This window comes from Lithobates pipiens, unplaced genomic scaffold (genome assembly GCF_037356315.1).
Source record: "Lithobates pipiens isolate NorthernLeopardFrog02 unplaced genomic scaffold, aLitPip1_a1.2 Scaffold_25, whole genome shotgun sequence".
NCBI classification, from domain to species: domain Eukaryota; kingdom Metazoa; phylum Chordata; class Amphibia; order Anura; family Ranidae; genus Lithobates; species Lithobates pipiens.
Window position 1 is genome coordinate 63,169,687 of NW_027507787.1, and position 19,276 is coordinate 63,188,962.

The 19,276-nt window shown below is 44.2% G+C and overlaps 1 protein-coding gene across 2 annotated transcripts in view; it reads right to left on the minus strand.

The window, feature by feature from the left end:
* The window catches only part of LOC143930316 (cGMP-dependent protein kinase 2-like), a 341,093-nt gene that overhangs the window by 88,880 nt on the left and 232,937 nt on the right, over positions 1 to 19,276 (minus strand). The window contains exon 11 of one of the 2 annotated variants that reach the window (XM_077454561.1): positions 1,517 to 1,682. In XM_077454561.1, coding sequence (XP_077310687.1) covers positions 1,517 to 1,682 — 166 coding nt within the window. The remainder of the gene's footprint in view (positions 1 to 1,516; positions 1,683 to 19,276) is intronic. The other variant, XM_077454562.1, reaches the window with a different exon arrangement.

A 19,276-nucleotide genomic window follows, 5' to 3' on the forward strand; every position in this document is an offset into this window, starting at 1 on the left:
CCATCCATCCATCCATCCCTGTGTGTGTGTGTCTCCATCCATCCATCCATCCCTGTGTGTGTCTCCATCCGTGTGTGTGTGTGTGTGTGTGTGTGTGTGTGTGTGTGTGTGTGTGTGTGTCCAGCCTACCTTTGTCCCGAGCCTCCGTCCCGTGCCTTGCCTCCTTGCCTCCGTCCCGTGCCGTGCCTTGCCTCCTTGCATCCGTCCCGTGTCGTGCCTTGCCTTGCCCCCGTCCCGTCCCGTCCCGTGCCGTGCCGTCCCGTGCCCTCTTCGTCGGCGGCCATTGTAAAGTTCAAAAGCTGCGCCGCCGCCTTCGCCTGTGATAGGCGGAACACTGAATTTCCCAGCAGCCTGTGTTCCGCCTATCACAGACGTCGTATCATCCTCGTCCGTAGTACGAGGATGATACGACGTCCGTGATAGGCGGAACACAGGCTGCTGGGAAATTCAGTGTTCCGCCTATCACAGGTGAAGGCGGAGCCGGAGGCGCGGCTTTTGAATAGAATGGCCGCTGTCTGTCTGCTCGACACGCTGATCGAGCGGGCAGACAGCGATGACTCGAGTATAAGCCGAGGGGGGCACTTTCAGCCTCAAAAAAGAGGCTGAAAATCTCGGCTTATACTCGAGTATATACGGTAGTGTTATCCTATGTGTCCACGCACACTACTAGGCTAGGCTACTAGCGTTTTTTGAGCTGCATCTAGGAGCAGAAAAAAATCGTTTTTGTAGAGCTGTTAAAAGCTACTAATAGTGTTTTTCTAGCTCCCCCCCCTTTTTTTAAAGGAACTGCAAAAACGCTAATAAGATGCTAATGCTTCTAAACAATCTTAAACGCTCCTAAACACTTCTAAAATGCTACTAAAATGCTGCTACAAAAAGCTATTACCAGCGTTTTTTATCCAGCGTTTTTTCCAGCATTTTTTTTAGCTTAAAAAGACCGCTAGTGTGCATGGAGCCTTAATTTGTATCTAGACAGGCAAGCCCACGGACTACATGTTGGTAGATTTAACAGGGATTGTACAATCTGACTGTAACAAGTATGGCCAGCTTTAGAAAGACCATGTATTCACATTCTCACTTGAAGTACAACAAATCTGAGCATCCCTTGTTGTAATCTGGCAGTGGAGTGGTACCCATTAGACAATAATAAATTTTTTTACATCTTATTACTAATCCAAGCCACTCATCATACTCGTAAGCCACTCGTGAGAAATGCATTCAATCATGGTCAAGGTGTAGGTGGGATCAAAAAATAGAAATGTGTTCAGGTGGCCTTAAAATACTTATAAAATCTTCTGTACTTAAGAAACCTTTTATTTGACTTAAGCATTCTCTGCTACACATTTTGCTGCATTGTCTGATTGTTGGTCACTTAAGTAATACAGTGCAGTGATTAATAACATCATGAAGGATAAATGTAAAGTTATTGTCACAATAAAACTTAGCTATCTCATTGATTTATTTACTTATTATAGAAAACACATATACATATCTAGGCAACATCAACCTATCTTACCAGCTCAACACGCCCAAAGCCTCCGGTCCCAAGTGTGGTGATAACATCCAAGTAACGGAAAGGGGAAGTGCTGGAGAACCTGGATACCAACTCTCTGAGCTGGTTGACCTCAGAGTTATCTCGGGAAACTGAATGATGAAGGCTCTTTTTCCTGCAAGAGAAAAATCTATTACAAGTGAGAATATTTTTTTTTTTTTAAACGAAGCAAGACATTTATCTCCCTACAAAGATAATGTCATTGCTACCTACAGTTTAATAGCAAGAATGTTAAAGCTTTAAATAATATTTGATAATTTGCAGCGTATAAATCTGGAAGCATATAAATTATTAAAAATGTGTTAACACAGTGATGCACATATGCATTTTGGTTGGTTTCTGATGCATCAAAGATTTTTGGGGAAATGTACTGTATATAAAACACAACATAAAAAGCCTGTAAATGCAACATATTGCAATGTGTTGGTAAGAACCAGGCCAACTGGAACTAGTGCATTTTTATTGTTCATGTATCTAGCCTGTATTGTAAATGCTTGTAAACACCTCCAGTGTGAAAAAGCCCTAAGTATTAGTAAAGTATTGCGTAACACATAAAACACATTTGATATGTTTCTTCTAATGTAACTGAAACAAGCAGCCAGATTTGCAAAGCAGCATGTATGTGTTGGTACTGCATACTTGAATCAAATGCATGTAATAGCAGAACATTCCTAAATGCAGAGTGGCTCTAAGCAAAATGTGTTTATAATCCAGATTTTCACTCTGGGTAATGTGGGGACCAGGTAATGTGGCATCTCTTTGGCTTGGTTAGAGTTAGATTTCAAAGTGAGAAGGGTTAAAAGTCATGATGGCATTAACTATGAGGGCTATGTTAAAGACTGGAGGAAACGTATACATCTGGGACTGAAAACATAGAAATCAACACTAACCTGAGAGAGGTCTAACCCTTAACGCTTATCCTGTCCTTAATCTTTAAAATAATCCCTTAACCCAATAATTGAACCTAATTCTTAAAACTTAATTTGATCTTATCCCATCCACTACCTTAACCTTTACATAAATCCTAAAATCAACCCCTTAATCCCTTAGCATTCCTTCCACCTAACAATAAATTACATCCTATAACTGGCACCAAGAACTACTGAGGCTAAGATCTTTTTTACTATATTATAGTAATATACTATATTATTGAAGACAGAAACAAAACATGTAACAGTGGTGCATAAATAGCACAGTTACAACACGTGCAGTGGTGCCTACACAAAGGCCCAGCCCCCAGTGCTCAAGTCAGATACATAAATTCAGACAAAAAAGGACTGACTCTGATATGTAGTACAAGCAGAATGCTAATAACAGGTGGCAGGGGTTTAATTTGTAGCAGAATCCTGTGCCTGTAATGCCTCATACACACGATCAAACAATCTGGTGGAAAAGTCTTGAGTCCGCCGGACAATCTGCCCATGTGTGGGCTCCGGCAGACTTTTTTTACACAAAAGTCCGGCGGACTAATGCCGCGTACACACGTAGCAGACTATCCGGCGGACTCAGTCTGGCGGACTTTCCACCGGACTGTTTGCCGGACTTTACGAACGAGCTACCTGCCCACACACTGCACTTTTGCGGCAGACTAATACAGCGTACTAAGTCTGCCGGACTATCCGCCGTACTTTTGAAATGAACGGACTCGCCCACACACGCGGAGGAAAGTTCGCTCATTTTGAGCGCGTCTCCAGGTAGCCAGGGCCAGCGAAGGAGGCGTCGCTGGCCCCGTCACCTGGTATGGACTTAAAGGGGAATCCCTACGCCGAAAAAACCCCTAGGTCCATATCAGACCCTTATCCAAGCACGCTACCCGGCCAGCCAGGAAAGGGGGTGGGGACGAGCGAGTGCCCCCCCTCCTGAGCCGTACCAGGCCACGTGCCCTCAACATGGGGGGTGCCTTGCCCATGTTGATGAGGACAAAGGCCTCTTCCTGACAACCCTGGCCATTGGTTGTCGGGGTCTGCGGGCGGGGGGCTTATCGGAATCCCCGGATCCCGGCCCCCCACCCTATGTGAATGAGTATAGGGTACAACGTACCCCTACCCATTCACCTGTGAAAAAAAGTAAAAAAAAAACAACACACAAGGGTTAAAATAGTTTATTGCACATCTCCGGGGGTCTTCTTCCGTCTTCGGGGGTCTTCTCGCTGGACTCCTCTGCTGTCTTTTGCTAGCTCTTTCACTAGCGGAGGAGCCCAGCTTTCTTCTTCGCCGCTGCCCTCTTCTTCCGACTTCGGGGGTCTTCTCCACCTCTTCGGTTCTTCTTGCCGGGCCACCGTGCCTTCTTCTAGCTCTTTTATAAGCAGTCTTCTGTCGCCGCTGTCGCCATCGCCGTCTTCTGTTCTTCTCTTCTGGAGATGTTGCCTTGTCGCTGTCTCCGGTCACAATGGCAGGGACGCGGTGCGCGGAGACTTATATAGCGACATCGCCGGATGATGTCCCCGCCCATTACGCTACACCTCTATGCCCTGCACACGGGAACACGGCTTGTTCTGTCAATTAATCCATGGGCTTTATCGCCTAGCCCTCTGTCGGGTTCATTTTGCGGGAAAGGTTCCTCTGGAAACTTCGAGCCTATTGAGACTACCAGCTATTTTCAGCAAAGCCCATTATTAATGACAACAGAGGTAGCTACAGATTTGTAACAATCCTTTCTCTCATTACATATAATATTAGGAAGGGTGGACTTAAGGGTAGCAGTCATGGCCAGACACCAGCTTGGGACAGAGCTACACAAACTAGTGACAGGAATTTGCATGTAATGTTCCCACCGCATCAATTACTGATCAATTATCTCAGAAATATCAACTTGCCATCTAATTATTGCTCTTCACCCCTGATGAAAGTTCTGTGATACCAGCAACTGGGTGTGGGTTTATCAGTTAAGAGTATGTTTAACACTCAATGGTTGGCTTATTTTATGTAATCATGTATATATATTTTTGTAAACATACCACAGGGACACTGTCTGCCTAGTGGCCCCTCTGGTTTAAGTGTATTTATGTATTTTTGTCTTATAATTGTTAATAAAGTATTTTTTATGGTTTCAATTGTTGTGTGCTGTTGGTGGTCATTTATAATCCCATTCTTATAGGGGGATTTTTTCTTGTTTAACATTCCAAACATGCCCCTTTGCCAGCCTATATCTGGCCCTTGGGGCACTATTCTTCCCACTGACACCAAGAGTGGCACATAATTCCTCCCACTGACACCAATGATGGGGCACTATTCCTCCAACATGATATCAATGCTGGGGCACTATTCCTTCTAATGAGCACAAGTGCATGTAATTTCTATACTCCCATTGACCACAAAGCCTGAGGCATTGTTTATTCCCACTGAATCAAGGATGTTTTCAACTCCCACTGGCCACTCTGGCCCCACTAATGTCTGAAGGACAATGAATTGGCCTTTCGTTTAGAAATTTTGGAGACCTCTTGTCAGGGACTAGGAATGAGCCCACGGTTCAAGTCAAACCTAAGTGGTGTGGGGATCCATACCTGCACCTGCTGCCCTGCATCTGCAGCATACCTGCACCTGCTGTCCTGCATCTGCTGCCCTGCATCTGCTGCCCTGCATCTGCAGCACTCCTGTATCAGCTATTCCGGCTTCTCATCTGGCATCACCACTTCCAGCTAAGAGAATCCTGCAGGCACTCTTACCCCACCATGCTCTTATAACCACTGTCTCAACACCAGTGGTCTCCAAGCCGGGGTGGTACAAGAGGTCTCCCTATGCATGTCAGGTCATTCCTAAGGTACGTGACACCTCTGGTCTATATAATGCATCAAATAATAGCAAACACTTTTCTTTGGGGTCTTTGGGGCACACAATAATGTGGGGATCCAGGAATCATTTCGAGAAAAATGCCCCCCCCCAAAAGAAAACTTGCATATTGCTGCTAAATATTGCAACGTGTCTAAAATAAACCATTGCCTGGAAGCTCATATTCCATTCAATATTGTCTATACACAGTAAAACCAAATATTAACAAGCAATATGATTTGAGCATCCCTTATAGTTAATGGGTTACCTTTAGAGCATATAATAAGTGTCTGAAAGCATAGAAAGAGCTCAATCTGTATGATAAAGATTTTAGAACAGGTTCTGGAGGTGCACCATTAAAACCAGAATGAGCAAATCGTGATCTGATTTTCACTCTCTGTAAGAGTGCCAACCATCTCTAAACATTCTAAGGACAGTGCTGGTATACCTGTAAAAAAACTGTTTACTATGCACATTAAAGAAGGGAAGTTTGACTATCAGAATCCACAGACAGTTCAAAACAGCTGCCAGATCAAACACCACATTAGCTTTTTTTCTTTTTATGAACTACACCAAATATGATATCCTCAGGGATATAATTGAAAATAATTGCTATGTTAGAAGTGATTTTTTTAAATGCTCATTTTTTATGCCCACCTTGAAGGATTCTCAAGATATGTCAGCCCCTTGATGAGCCCATCTTAGAGCAGTCTTCTACTGAGAGAGATGCTAAACACCATCCCCAGTGGAAAACATCTAGAATGAAATCCCCAGTACAAAATGCTTTAGATGTGAAATGAAGCACAGCACTTGGCAGGAATATAAATGGCTTCATATTACAGCTCCAGGGGGGTCCTTATAGGAATACTACATGTCTCAGTATATGGAGAGTTATTAGCTGAGTAGCAGAGTATAATGCAGATAATACTTGGTGTTCACAAAAGGTTTCTTGTCGGATCACATTAAGTCAATCTTGCCACTAATAAAAGCTAAGATTAAAGTATATCTAAAACCAACACTTAACCCTGCCTAGTCTGTAGTGCTGCCTTTGTATAGAAGGAATTGGGGGGGGGGGGGGGGGTTACCCTCTCTATGTGATGGTGATCATTGTCACTGGGACAGAAAATGATGAGAAAACCAATGTTTTATGGTTGTCTCTGGAACAGGAGGTAAAGGGAAACCTTTCAATGGAGGCACCTGTTTCAGTGAGAGCTATCTAATGCCTTGTACACACGGTCAGACATTCCGACCACAAAATCCGTCTGATTTTTTCCGACAGATTTTGTCCGAAACTTGAGTTGCATACACACGGTCAGACAAAGTTGTCAGAAAATCCAATCGTTCGGAACGTGGTGACATTCGTTGCGTACGACGGGACTATGTAGAGGCTAGTAGCCAATAGCTTTGGTCTCGTAATTTGATCTGAGCATGCGTGGCACTTTGTCCGATCGGAAATTCTCTACAAATGATCAGAAAAAGTCTGATCGGATTTTTTTGTCGGAAAAAGTCCGATAGAGCCCACACACGATCGGATTTTCCAACAATATAATCCGATTGGACCTTTTCCGTGGGAATTTCCAACCATGTGTACAGGGTATAAGAGGGAATATCTCCTCACTTATGAAAGATCCCCTCCTCTAGGGCAGGAAGTTGAGGAATTTTTTCTCAATGTGACATAGACAATGGGTAAAAACAGGAAAAACCTGACAGGGCTAATAGTAGTTAGCATTAGTTAATAGTAGTAATAGTTTCATTTCCTACCCTAAGCAAAAACAAAAAAAAAATACTTTAAGTTATACAATGTAGATTAAATGCATAGAGAAATCATTATTATTATTATACAGGATCTCTCTCTTCGGTCATCCCAAGACCTCCTGCTCTCTAACTCCCTTGTCACCTCCTCCCATGCTTGCCTCCAATATTTCTCCAGAGCTTCTCCCATCCTTTGGAACTCCCTACCCCAATCTATCCAGCTGTCCCCTAATCTATCCATATTTAGGTGATCCCTGAAAACCCTTCTCTTCAAAGAAGCCTATCACACTTCTAACACTGTTTTACTTCCTCCATCAACTCATCCCCCACAGCTATTACCTTTTGTATCAATTGACCCTTCTGTTTTAGATTGTAAGCTCTAACGATCAGGGGCCTCTGTTCCTCTTGTACCAAATTGTAATATAACTGTAATGTCTGCCCTCATGTTGTAAAGCGGTGCACAAGCTGTTGGTGCTATATAAAACCTGTATAATAATAATAATAATAATAATATAGCGCCAACAGTTTGCGCAAAGCTTAACAAAATAAAGGCATTACAGTTACATTACAATTTTGTACAAGAGGAATCAGAGGGCCCCGCTCATTAGAGCTTACAATCTAAAAAGAGAGGGTCAATTGATACAATAGGTAATAGCTGTGGGGGATGAGCTGATGGAGAAAGTAAAACAGTGTATTAGTTAGAAGCAGGTCAGGCTTTTTTAAAGAGAAGGGTTTTCAGGGATCATGTAAAGATGGATAGATTTGGGGACAGTTTGACAGATTGGGGTAGGGCATTACAAAGGATGAGAGAAGCTCTGGAGAAATCCTGTAGGCGAATATGGGTGGAGGTCTTGGGAGGACCAAAGAGAACCAAAGAGAGCGGTTTGGTTGGTATTTTGGGACTAGGTTAGTGATGTAGCTGGGGGCAGAGTTATGGATGGCTTTGTAAATTATTATTAGTACTTTGAATTTTATTTGTTGGGTGAGTGGAAGCCAGTGGAAGGATTGGCAGAGAGTGGTGGAGGACACTGAATAGTTGATAAAGTGGACGAGTATTGCAGCGGCATTCATTATGGACTGAAGGGGGGATCGTCTATGTAAAGGTAATTCAATGAGGAGTGAGGTGCAGTAGTCAAAATATTAGGATGTGCAGTTATCCATAGCAAAAAGATTTCACTTAAAGCGTAACTCCACTTTTGTTGAGAAAAAAAACATTCCCCTCTGGGTGATCTATGTTCATTTCAAGGATTATAACAAACTTTGTTGCAGATTCCTACCTTTTGCTATTCTGAAGAAATCCATGTGTGTTTATCTGTGCCTCTGTACTGAGTTGGTCTAATGGGAGTGGTTCCATAATTAACTGTCAGATGTGGAGCTACAGGGCACCAATGAGGAAATCTGCTGGGCCTGCATCCTTAGACATGCTCCAATTGAAAGTATCTCTCGAAAAATGACATTTATGTTGCAAGGGATGCCTGACTTGTATCTTAGATAGACTTCTGGGAAAATTGGTGAACCAATCACACAAGCAGGAAAATATGTTTCTGGGGAGTGGCCAGTACAGAACAACTTTAGGTAGCCATATTGCAATGCATTCTCAGAAAGCTACATTTTCTGCAGATTGAAAAGGAAAGGTCATTTTTAATAACATTCAATCACAAAATGATTAATGTCGCAATCATATACGCTATATTATTTTTTCTTTATTTGCTATATTTCCCCCCCCCCCCACGAACGTGGAGTTACCCTTTAAGTTAAAACAATTAAAATTAGATTTCAGATGGCTACTATCAGTACAGTGTGTTGCTCTTTGCCTTCTTAATTAACCCTGAATCAAAGTTCATTTGGTTTAATAGCAAAAAAAGCTTTCCTGACAGACTCCATGGCAGCAACGTGTGGGTTAAGTCCCGCCTCCACTACCCATAGGACACTACTCCCATAAATCTTTGCTCCCTGCCCCTGGCCGTGTTCTTTTTTTGTCCTCCTCCGAAGGACCCAGAAGTGGTCTTCCTACCTGAAGATTTATCATCCCCACGATCGAGGTCGGCCGGTCTGCGACTCTGGGTCTGGAAAGTCGCATTACTCCGCTAAGCCCTAGCTATTAGCAGGGTATGGAGTGGGCAGTGGAAGAGGCGCTGTGAAGAAGCCCATGTCCTGGCCACTGGCAGGCAGGCTGCGCATTGGTCGGATAGCCAGCTATTAGCAGGTGACCTGTTTTGCCCCCTGGAAAGTCCGGTGTCATCTTACCTTATCTTCGGCCGAGTGATCGATCGTGGTGGGAGTGGTGAGAGGTTCTAAAAGTTCTTTATGGCAGCAGTTTTTGTATCTTATTATCTGTCTTCGTTTGTTTCTGTTTGTTTGTGTGTGCAGGCATGGCGGCTGGTTCTTCCGCGTTCCAGCCGCCGTTCTACTTCCGGGTTTGCGTTTTCGGCCGTACTGCGCATGCGCGAACGCGGTTGAGATCGAGGCTTGGTTTCGCGCATGCGCGATAGCGGCAAATTGCCGCTATTTCGCGCATGCGCACAGGCACGGCGGTGACATCACAGGGGCAGGCTATTTAAATGTGGAATTTGTCTGCAAGCTTTGGGAATGCTTGCGGGCTGTTGCGGTGACTTCCCCCTGCCTCTGTGTTGCATCCACTGGTAAGTGGCATTCTGGGATAGGGAGGCTATCCCTTCCCTGTCCCTTGCACTGATCCCTTGTCATCTTTTCAGCGCGTATGGATATCGCTGAGGACATGGATTCCTTACCGCCTGCTTGTGGCCAGCCCTCTCATAAAAGGTATTTCTAATGATCACCTGAAGGTCTGGTGGGGGAGGGGTATTTATCTGTTAGCTCTGTCCTGATGTCTTGTCTCTTGTGGTTTCTTGTCTTGTTCCTTTTTCAGCCCTTCCAGGTCAGAACAGCATCGCAGCTCTCATAGAGGGAGCGACTCCTCCAAGTCGCATCACCGGCACTCCTCTTCCAAATCTAAACATTATGGTTCCTCCTCAAGATCAGGACACCGTAGTGAAGAAAGATCACACTCCTCGAGGACTCAATCTAGTCACTCAGCTAGTGCCTGTTGGGGGTGTAGAGCTCTTGTACCGGCAGGAAAATCTTTATGCGACCCTTGCTACGCCAAGGCTTTCAATGAAAGGGGTGACGCGGATCAACAACTTAAAACCCTGGTGGAAAAAGTTGTTAAGGAGTCCCTCAGAAATATTGAGGGCCAGTCCTATGTTCCCCCGGCAGAGCCGCCACTTTCTCCAGGAAGGGAGACTCAGTTGCAGGATACTTGGGAATCCTCTGCGCATAGCCACCCCTCAGCTGCCATATCTGACAGTGACTCTGATGAAAGTGATCCCTGTGTGGGCTTTGATTTCGCTCTACTGCCTCCTCTGGTCAGAGCTGTTAGAGAGACACTGAACTGGGAAAATTCTGTGGCTGCTCCTTCCAAACAAAGAAAATTCTTTAAGCAATTAAAGAAGGAACGGATTAATTTTCCTTTTATCTCTGAGCTAGGTGAGATTATCACAGATGAATGGGGCAAGGTGGAGAAGAAAAATTCCATGCTATCAAAGGTTTCGAAACTCTATCCTTTCAATGAAGAAGAGGTGAAGCATTTGGAGTCAGCGCCATTAGTAGACGCAGCAGTCATGAGGTTGGTGAAACATGTCACTCTTCCCTTAGAGGATACCGTGTCTTTTAAGGACGTTCTGGACAGACGAATTGATGCTGATTTGAAGAGAGTGTATCTCACAGCAGGAATGGCCTGTAAGCCAGCGCTAGCTCTGGCCACTATGTCCAAAGCAATGGAGATATGGACAGATAGTGTAGATGAGACACTTAGAAATATCTCTGAAGATACAGCTAAGAGCTCCCCTATCCAAGAGCTTAGGCTGGCCTCCGCCTTTCTTGGGGAGGCCTCTATCGACATTATACGCCTGGTGGCTCGGGTGATGCTTTCTTCTGTTACGGCTAAACGGGCTCTTTGGCTCCGCCCCTGGCTGGCAGACCCAGCCTCTAAACAAGTATGGTGCCGCATCCCCTTTGAAGGGTCCTCCCTTTTCGGCAATAAGTTGGATGAGGCTATTACCCGAGCCACTGGTGGGAAGTCGGGGTTCCTCCTCCAGGACCGGCGTTTGCAAGCCCAGAGAAGGTCTTTTCCAAAGAGACAGTACCAGGAACGAGCCAGGGAAGCTCGCAGTTACAGACCAGGCCGTGAATTTTCCAGGTCCTGGAAATCAAGACAATCCTCTTTCAAAAAATCTACAAAAAGTGATTTGAAGGGAGAGAGGGAACCAACTAAATCCTTTTGAGGTTGGGCCCGCTCAGACAGGGCAGGTGGGGGCTCGTCTTTTCCACTTTCGCCATGTCTGGGCGGCCTCGATCCAAGACTTCTGGACCGTCAAGACCGTCTCCTCAGGTCATGTTTGGACCTTCAAGGAATCTCCCAGACTCAGATGGGTCCCCACCTCTCTCCCGGCCTCAGACGAAAAAAGGCTAATTCTTCTAGCCTACGTGGAATCTTTGTTGGCTCAAGGCGCCATTATCCATGTTCCAGTCATTCAGCGAGGCATGGGAATCTACTCTCCTTTGTTTATGGTCCAGAAAAAGAGCGGGGCCTGGAGGCCGGTCATAGATCTAACCCACTTGAACAGTTTTATCAAAAAAGAAAAATTCAAGATGGAGTCTTTATCCACAATTCAACAATCTGTCCAAGCAGGGGATTGGATGGTCTCCATAGACCTCAAGGACGCCTATTTTCATGTCCCAGTTGCAGTAAATTACCAGCAGTATCTCCGCTTCTCCGTGGGCGAAAGCCATTTTCAATTTACTTGCCTTCCCTTCGGGCTATCAACTTCTCCTCGTGTATTTTCAAAAGTATTGTTGGCAGTGGTAGCTCTTCTGAGAACCAAAGGGATTCGTCTACATCACTACCTAGACGACCTTCTGTTGTTGGCTCAAGACAAGGATCAACTTCTGGTACACAGAGAGCAGGTCATCTCCACCCTACAGGAATTCGGGTGGATCTTGAACTTGGAGAAGAGCCAGCTGGTCCCATCTCAGCGGCTGGTGTTCTTAGGGGCCCTATTCAACACTGTCAGAGGCACCATCTCATTACCAGAAGAGAAGTTGTCAGTGGTCAGGGACAGAATCCGTCCAGCCCTCTCTGCCTCTCATCTCCAGGCTCTCCAGTGCCTGAAAATTATAGGCACTATGGTAGCGACAATCCCGATGGTGAGGTGGTCACAGTGGAGGATGAGGCCCTTTCAGAAGGGTTTCCTTCATCAATGGTCAGGCAGCAAAACCCAGCTGATTCGGATCACCTTATCCATGAGGAATTCCCTTCTGTGGTGGATCCAACGGGAAAATCTCTGCAACTGCCATTCCATTCTCCCCATCTCATGGGTCACCATAACAACAGATGCCAGCAACAGGGGTTGGGGCGCACACTGTCTGGCGGAAGTGGCTCAGGGCACCTGGATTCTCCCCTCCAGAGGGACGGTGTCGAACATCCTGGAGTTAAGGGCAGCTTTTCAAGCTCTGCTAGCCTTTCGGCATCTGATTTCAGGAGCCTCGGTCTCACTCAGGCTAGACAATACCACAGCAGTGGCGTACATAAGAAGGCAAGGGGGTACCCGAAGTCTATCCCTTCTCCAGGAGGTGGAACCGATCATGACCTGGGCTCAGAGGAACCTGAAGGATCTGACAGCATCTTATGTCCCAGGGATTCAGAACGTTCAGGCAGACTTTCTTTCCCGGATACTTCTGGACAACAACGAGTGGTCTCTCCACGAGGACGTGTTCAACTGGATCCTGACGATGGGGCTCTCCCCAGAAGTCGACCTGTTTGCCTCCCCTTGCAACAAAAAACTAGAGAAGTATTATTCAAGGTACAGGGATCCTCAAGCCTACGGGGTGGATGCCTTGACAGAGAAATGGTGGTTCCACAAGGCCTATGCCTTTCCCCCAACTCCTATTATTCATCAGTTCCTGAGGAGACTCAGGTCAGAGACAGCAGAAGTGATAGCCATAATTCCCTATTGGCCCAACAGACCCTGGTTTCCGCTTCTGATGCTCCTCAGTGTCAGGGATCCAATTCCTTTACCATCCAGGCCAGACCTTCTGTCTCAAGAGTCGAGATTTCATCCTTGCCTGGATCACCTGCGCCTAAAGGCTTGGTTTTTGAAAGGGGACGGTTGAAGGCTTTAGGCTGTCCTGAAGAAGTCATTCCCACTCTTCTTAGTGCTCGAAGAAGCAGTACTAACCGGGTATATGAGAGAATTTGGGCGAAGTTTGCAGATCACTTGTCTTCAAGGTCCAGTTCCTGTAATACCCTGACAGTCCGGGACGTCTTAAGCTTCTTGCAATCAGGATTGGATATCTCCCTTTCGGTTAGTTCTCTCCGGGTCCAGGTTTCAGCAATTTCAGCTTTTTCTGGAGTCGCATGGGCCAATCATCCCTTGGTCCAACAATTCTTCAAAGGAGCAGTCAGGCTTAGGCCACAAAGGAAGCCTAGATTCCCCAAATGGGACCTTCCATTGGTTCTAGATTTCTTCTCTCAACTTGACAGAACGCTCTCAATCAGAGAATTAACCCTTAAAACCTCTTTTCTGGTGGCCATAACTTCGGCGAAGAGAATCTCCGAAATTCAGTCTCTAGGTACAAAGGAACCTTTTCTCACCTTCTTTCCAGATAGGGTGGTCCTAATTCCGATGTTGGGGACAAATCCCAAGGTGACCTCTGTTTTCCATGAAAACCAGGAAATCACTCTTCCTACCTTCAATTCTGCTGGAAGTCAAGATCCACATCCACTCGATTTGGGAGTTACTCTAAAACAATATCTGGATATTACAGCTTCTTTTCGTCAATCTGACTTCCTCTTCGTACTATTCAACGGGAAAAGTAGAGGCACCAAGGCCTCCGTTAGATCCATCGCTGCTTGGGTGGTTCAGGCAATTCAATGGGCTTATAGAGAGAAGGGCTTGGCTCCTCCTGAGGCGGTTACAGCTCACTCTACCAGAAGTCTCTCAACCTCATGGGCAGCTTCGCGCCACGTTGCACCTGATGTAATCTGCAGAGCGGCCTCCTGGTCTTCTATTCATACTTTCATGTCTCACTATTGTGTTGAGCCAGCTTCCTTATCCTCTGTTGATTTTGGTTTGAAAGTCCTGTCGGCCGACAGTGTTAAATAAATCTTTTGTTCAGCATTTTTGCCCACCCGGGTGTGTTTGGCGAGTTATTTCCCACACGTTGCTGCCATGGAGTCTGTCAGGAAAATGGAAAATTCCTATCAAAATACTTACCGTAATTTTCCTTTCCTGATGGACTCCATGGCAGCAGGAGTTCCCTCCCAAATGGCTGGAGTAGGCTAGTTACCGAACACGGCCAGGGGCAGGGAGCAAAGATTTATGGGAGTAGTGTCCTATGGGTAGTGGAGGCGGGACTTAACCCACACGTTGCTGCCATGGAGTCCATCAGGAAAGGAAAATTACGGTAAGTATTTTGATAGGAATTTTCCATTTTAGCTACTACTAATGCCAGCTTCAGCTTAAGCTAATGCATTCTAGCACACGCGGAATTCAATTTTCCAAAGCAGGCTATGCTCCCCAGCACACTTCACATGCTACACTTTGGACTAAAATGACTGGGTGATGGGACGTTGTAAATTGATATTTCCATTCTGATATTGGTCCAACTTGATATAAGAAAAGTGTCTTTCCTGGAAGTCTATGATGGTTTGCGGCATTGTATTGTGTCTGAGGTACTTAATGTATATAAAAATAATAGTATTATATACTGTGTATAGCATATAAATAAAAATTGTAATTTAGACAAAACATACTGTATATTAACATATTCTATGAAATGCATTTATTCACAAAACATGGGAAATGAACATTCCCCCCTGCAGGGTGTCTCTGGGCATAGGATTGTTCTCATTAATGGCTTCACAACAGGCCAGGCTTATATGGTGGTGAAAACACTGAGGTATTTAAGCTCCAATTTAGACAACAAGGAATTAAATCTATCAACGGGAATCATGAAATCATTTTCACCAGAATATGTTATTCATATAAAGTATCCGCGTCCTTTCACTGCTTTCCTTGAAGCATTAATCACAAAGGGAATTTTTTGCATTATCCAAGGGAATGTCTGGGGAAAGAGGTATTTTATGAAGGTCAAGAAACAAATTGTAACTCAGTAAGAATAAATGGCATTTTTACATTTACGGTAAAACCTACTGTTATCACATGCCATTCCCTATATGTTATTGAGCCCAGAGAAAAGGGGAACTCCATGCAAAATTCTCTTTTTGTACAGTCAAGCAATGCCCAGAAATGTCAAGGGACATTTCAGCTGTTGTGCAATGTTAACATCATTTTTTAGGTCTGTCTTGCAACCTGAATTATTAAAAATGTACTTCTGTGTGGTTGTACGACTGTCTTCTTTCCTCTGTTGTGCTGCAACTGTGAGCACTTATTTATCAATGTAACATCAATGTAACATCAATGTAACATAACACCAGAACTGTTGCATAACCTACGTTGGCTATGGATGGATGGAAATATGGCTGAATTTCATTTTATTTATGACGGTTCCTTATCAACATATCTATGGGCAGCTTAAAGAGGAACTGCAGTCTGCTCACATAACTTGTAATAAAAACATCTTTGCCATTCTGAAGCTTCCCTCCAACCACTTTGCATATTATTTTATATATACTCTGATTCTGTACTTGCCAAATATGCTGCAGAAATCTCCCTCCACTGAGTCTGGCTGTAACCATTTTAACTGTGGGCAGCTGAAGCTGCTGCCTATTCACTTCCTGGATGTACACAGACACACAGAGGCACACCCCAGCTCCGCAGCGCTCATTGGCCCTCTTATGACTCCCCCCTCCCTTCCTGGCAAATTCTCATTAGAATAAGACCCCTTTCACACTGCCAGCATTTTTCAGGCCCTACAGTGCTAAAAATAGCGCCTGTATAGCACCTGAAAAAAGTTGCTCCATTTATTCGGGCTTTCAAACTGGAGCGGTGCGCTGGCAGGGCGTCAGAAAAAGTCCTGCCAGCAACTTCTTTGGAGCGGTGAAGGAATGGTGAACTCACCTCTCCTCCACCGTTCCTCCATCACACCTCCACCGCTGCTCTCCATTGAAATCAATGGGGCAGCGCTGTGATATCGCCAGAAAAATGCCTTCTCTGTGGCATTTTGCGGGTGGATTTAATCCCCTTTCGGCCGCTAGCTAAAACTACGGTAAAGCAACGCTAACAATATCGGCGCTTTACCGCCGATGCCCGGAGTGGCTCGGTGTGAAAGCCCTCTGAGAGAGAGAGAGAGCTGTACATGATGTCATAAGCCTAGGCTAATGACCAGACAAGAAACAGGAAGTGAGCTGTATAAGGTATTTACTGGCAGAAAAAAAATGTTTTACTATCCAATGTTAAAACAACAAGGGCAGAAGATGTAATAGATGGAAAGATGAAAAAATGGCTGAAGGTCCGCTTTAAAGCCCCGTACACACGAGCGGACTTTTCAACATCCAAAGTCTGACGGAATGATTCCGGCAGACTATTCGATCGTGTGTGGGCTGCAACGGACTTTTGATTCTCAAAAGTCTGACAGACTTTAGAAATGGAACATGCTTCAAATTTTTCCGCCAGAACTCTGCCGGACCCAGTTCCTACTGAAAAATTTGCTCGTGTGTATGCTATTCCGACGGACTAAAACCGACGCTAGGGCAGCTATTGGCTACTGGCTATGAACTTCCTTATTCGAGTCCAGTCGTATGTCATCACGTTCGAATCCGTCGGAGTTTGGTGTGATTGTGTGTGGCCAAGTCCGCTCATTCGGAAAGTCCGTCAGAACTCTGTCAGAACTCTGGCAGAACTCCTTCGGAAGTCTGTTGGACATAAGTCTGGTCGTGTGTACGCGGCATAAGAAGTGCTAAAGAACCCTTTTTTCACACAAGCAAATATGTTGATGTTTATAGCAGCTAATTTCTTATGCAAACTGCATGCAGAAAATGAACCTTTCCTTAAAGTGTAATATATTGCAGCTTGCCAATCATTAGATGTGGTGAATGAATTTGTTTTCTTTTTTTTAAGACTTTTTTCCCTCTGTTTTCACCTTGTGATCTGGCAAGTAACACACCTCCTGTTTTAGAATGCCTCCACTCTGGGTGAAGGAGCACAGGGGCGGGGGGTGGGGGACAACAGCTTTGTAAGTCTGAGGTAGGGAAGAATGAGATGAACAGAAATACTGACTGGATCACCAGATGAAAACAGAAGAAAGCCTTAAAAAAGAAAATTGATGCAGCTATCAACATCTATGAAATTGAAAGCCGCAATATAATATAGGTTTGTTTTTGGATTTAATACCACTGTGACTTGTGGTAAAAAATATAAGAAGACACAGATTTACAACTGCAAAAATAAGACAGTTTGAGTAATGGCCCTTAATTTCCTTTACTGTGTGTAAAGATAGCACTGCCTGAGGTTAATCGGTGCCACGTGCACAAGTTTCGTGTAGGTATAGATGAGTTTCATGCTTGGGCTTTCAATACACAATGCACTTGTAAATATTGCCCATTCCTTCCACTCTCCTGGATAAAGGCAGCTGATTAAGTGTAACAAGTTTTGAGCATCATATAATGCATAAACACTGCAGTGCTTGCTTTTGATTATTTGTACATATACAAGAAATGATCTCAGTATTGGTTTTACTTCATTGCACATCACACAGGACTGGACTCATCATGGTTGGGTGCTGGAACAAATGGAAAGGCACCTTTAAAAGCTAGTAAAACAAAACCAAAGAAAATTCCCAGCTCAACTCACCAGCCAGCCTGCTACCAACTGATGTAACCTGTCTGACAGTTTGCATTAAAAACTGGGGTTTAGTTAGCAGACATTTGTAAATATATGTGTAAGCTGCGGAGGCTGCGACAAGGCACCCCATTATTATCAGCAGTCCTAACTCTATACATTATAATGGATAGGCAGAGGGCCGGTGAGCCCGGAAGGAGCCCACCCCTCCTTAAAGGCACAGGGTGCACTGGACACCCAGCATATAGCACAATAGCAGCAAAGGTGTCCAGTGCATCTCCTTACCAATATACTCCTGTTTTTAATGCAAACTCTTAAACCCCATACACACTATCAGATTATCTGCTGAGTTTTTCCTTCAGATTTACCAAAACCATATAATATGAGGACAAACCTTAGGAGTTTCAATGTGTATGCAATCAGGCATGCCCTTCTACTACATGGTTTTGGTAAATCTGAAGGAAAAACTCAGCAGATAATCTGATAGTGTGTATGGGGCTTTAGACAGGTTAATTTGGTTGGTATCAGGCTGGCTGGCGAGTTGACCTGGGAATTTTCTTTGGTTTTGTTTTACTTGCATTGCCATATGAAGGCAAGTTATAGGTAGGGCAGTGTGCATTTCTTTTTACCTTTAAAGGCTAAGTCCACCTTTTAAAAACAATTATAAATAAACATAAATTGTGCATTTTTTTTAACCACTTTAAGACCGGGCCTATTTTTCAAACTTATTTACACGTTTTTTTGCTAGAAAATTGCTTATTTAATTACTTATATACATATATTACTTATATATATATATTTTTTTTCTAACACCCTAGAGAATAAAATGGTGGTTGCTTCAATACTTTTTGTCACACCATATTTGCACAGCGGTCTTACAAGCGCACTTTTTTGGGAAAAAAATCACTTTTTTTAATAAAAAAATAAGACGACAATAAAGTTAGCCCATTTTTTTTATATTGTGAAAGATGATGTTACACCAAGTAAATTGATACCCTACATGTCATGCTTCAAAGTTGCACCCGCTCGTGGAATGGCGACAAACTTTTACCCTTAAAAATCTCCATATGCGATGTTTAAAAAATTCTACAGGTTTCATGTTTTAAGTTACAGAGGAGGGCTAGGGCTATAATTATTACTCTCGCTCTGATGATCACGGCAATTCCTTACATGTGTGGTTTGAACACCGTTTCCATATGCGGGGGCATGACTCACATATGCGCTCGCTTCTGCACGTGAGCTCGGCCGGACAGGCGCGTTTAAATTTAAATTTAAATTTTTATTTACATTTTTATTATTTATTTTACCTTTTATTTTAAATTTTTTGTTTACAAAATTAAGGAAGGCAGTTACAGGAAAATATAATGTGCACTGAGAGTGCTGCATAT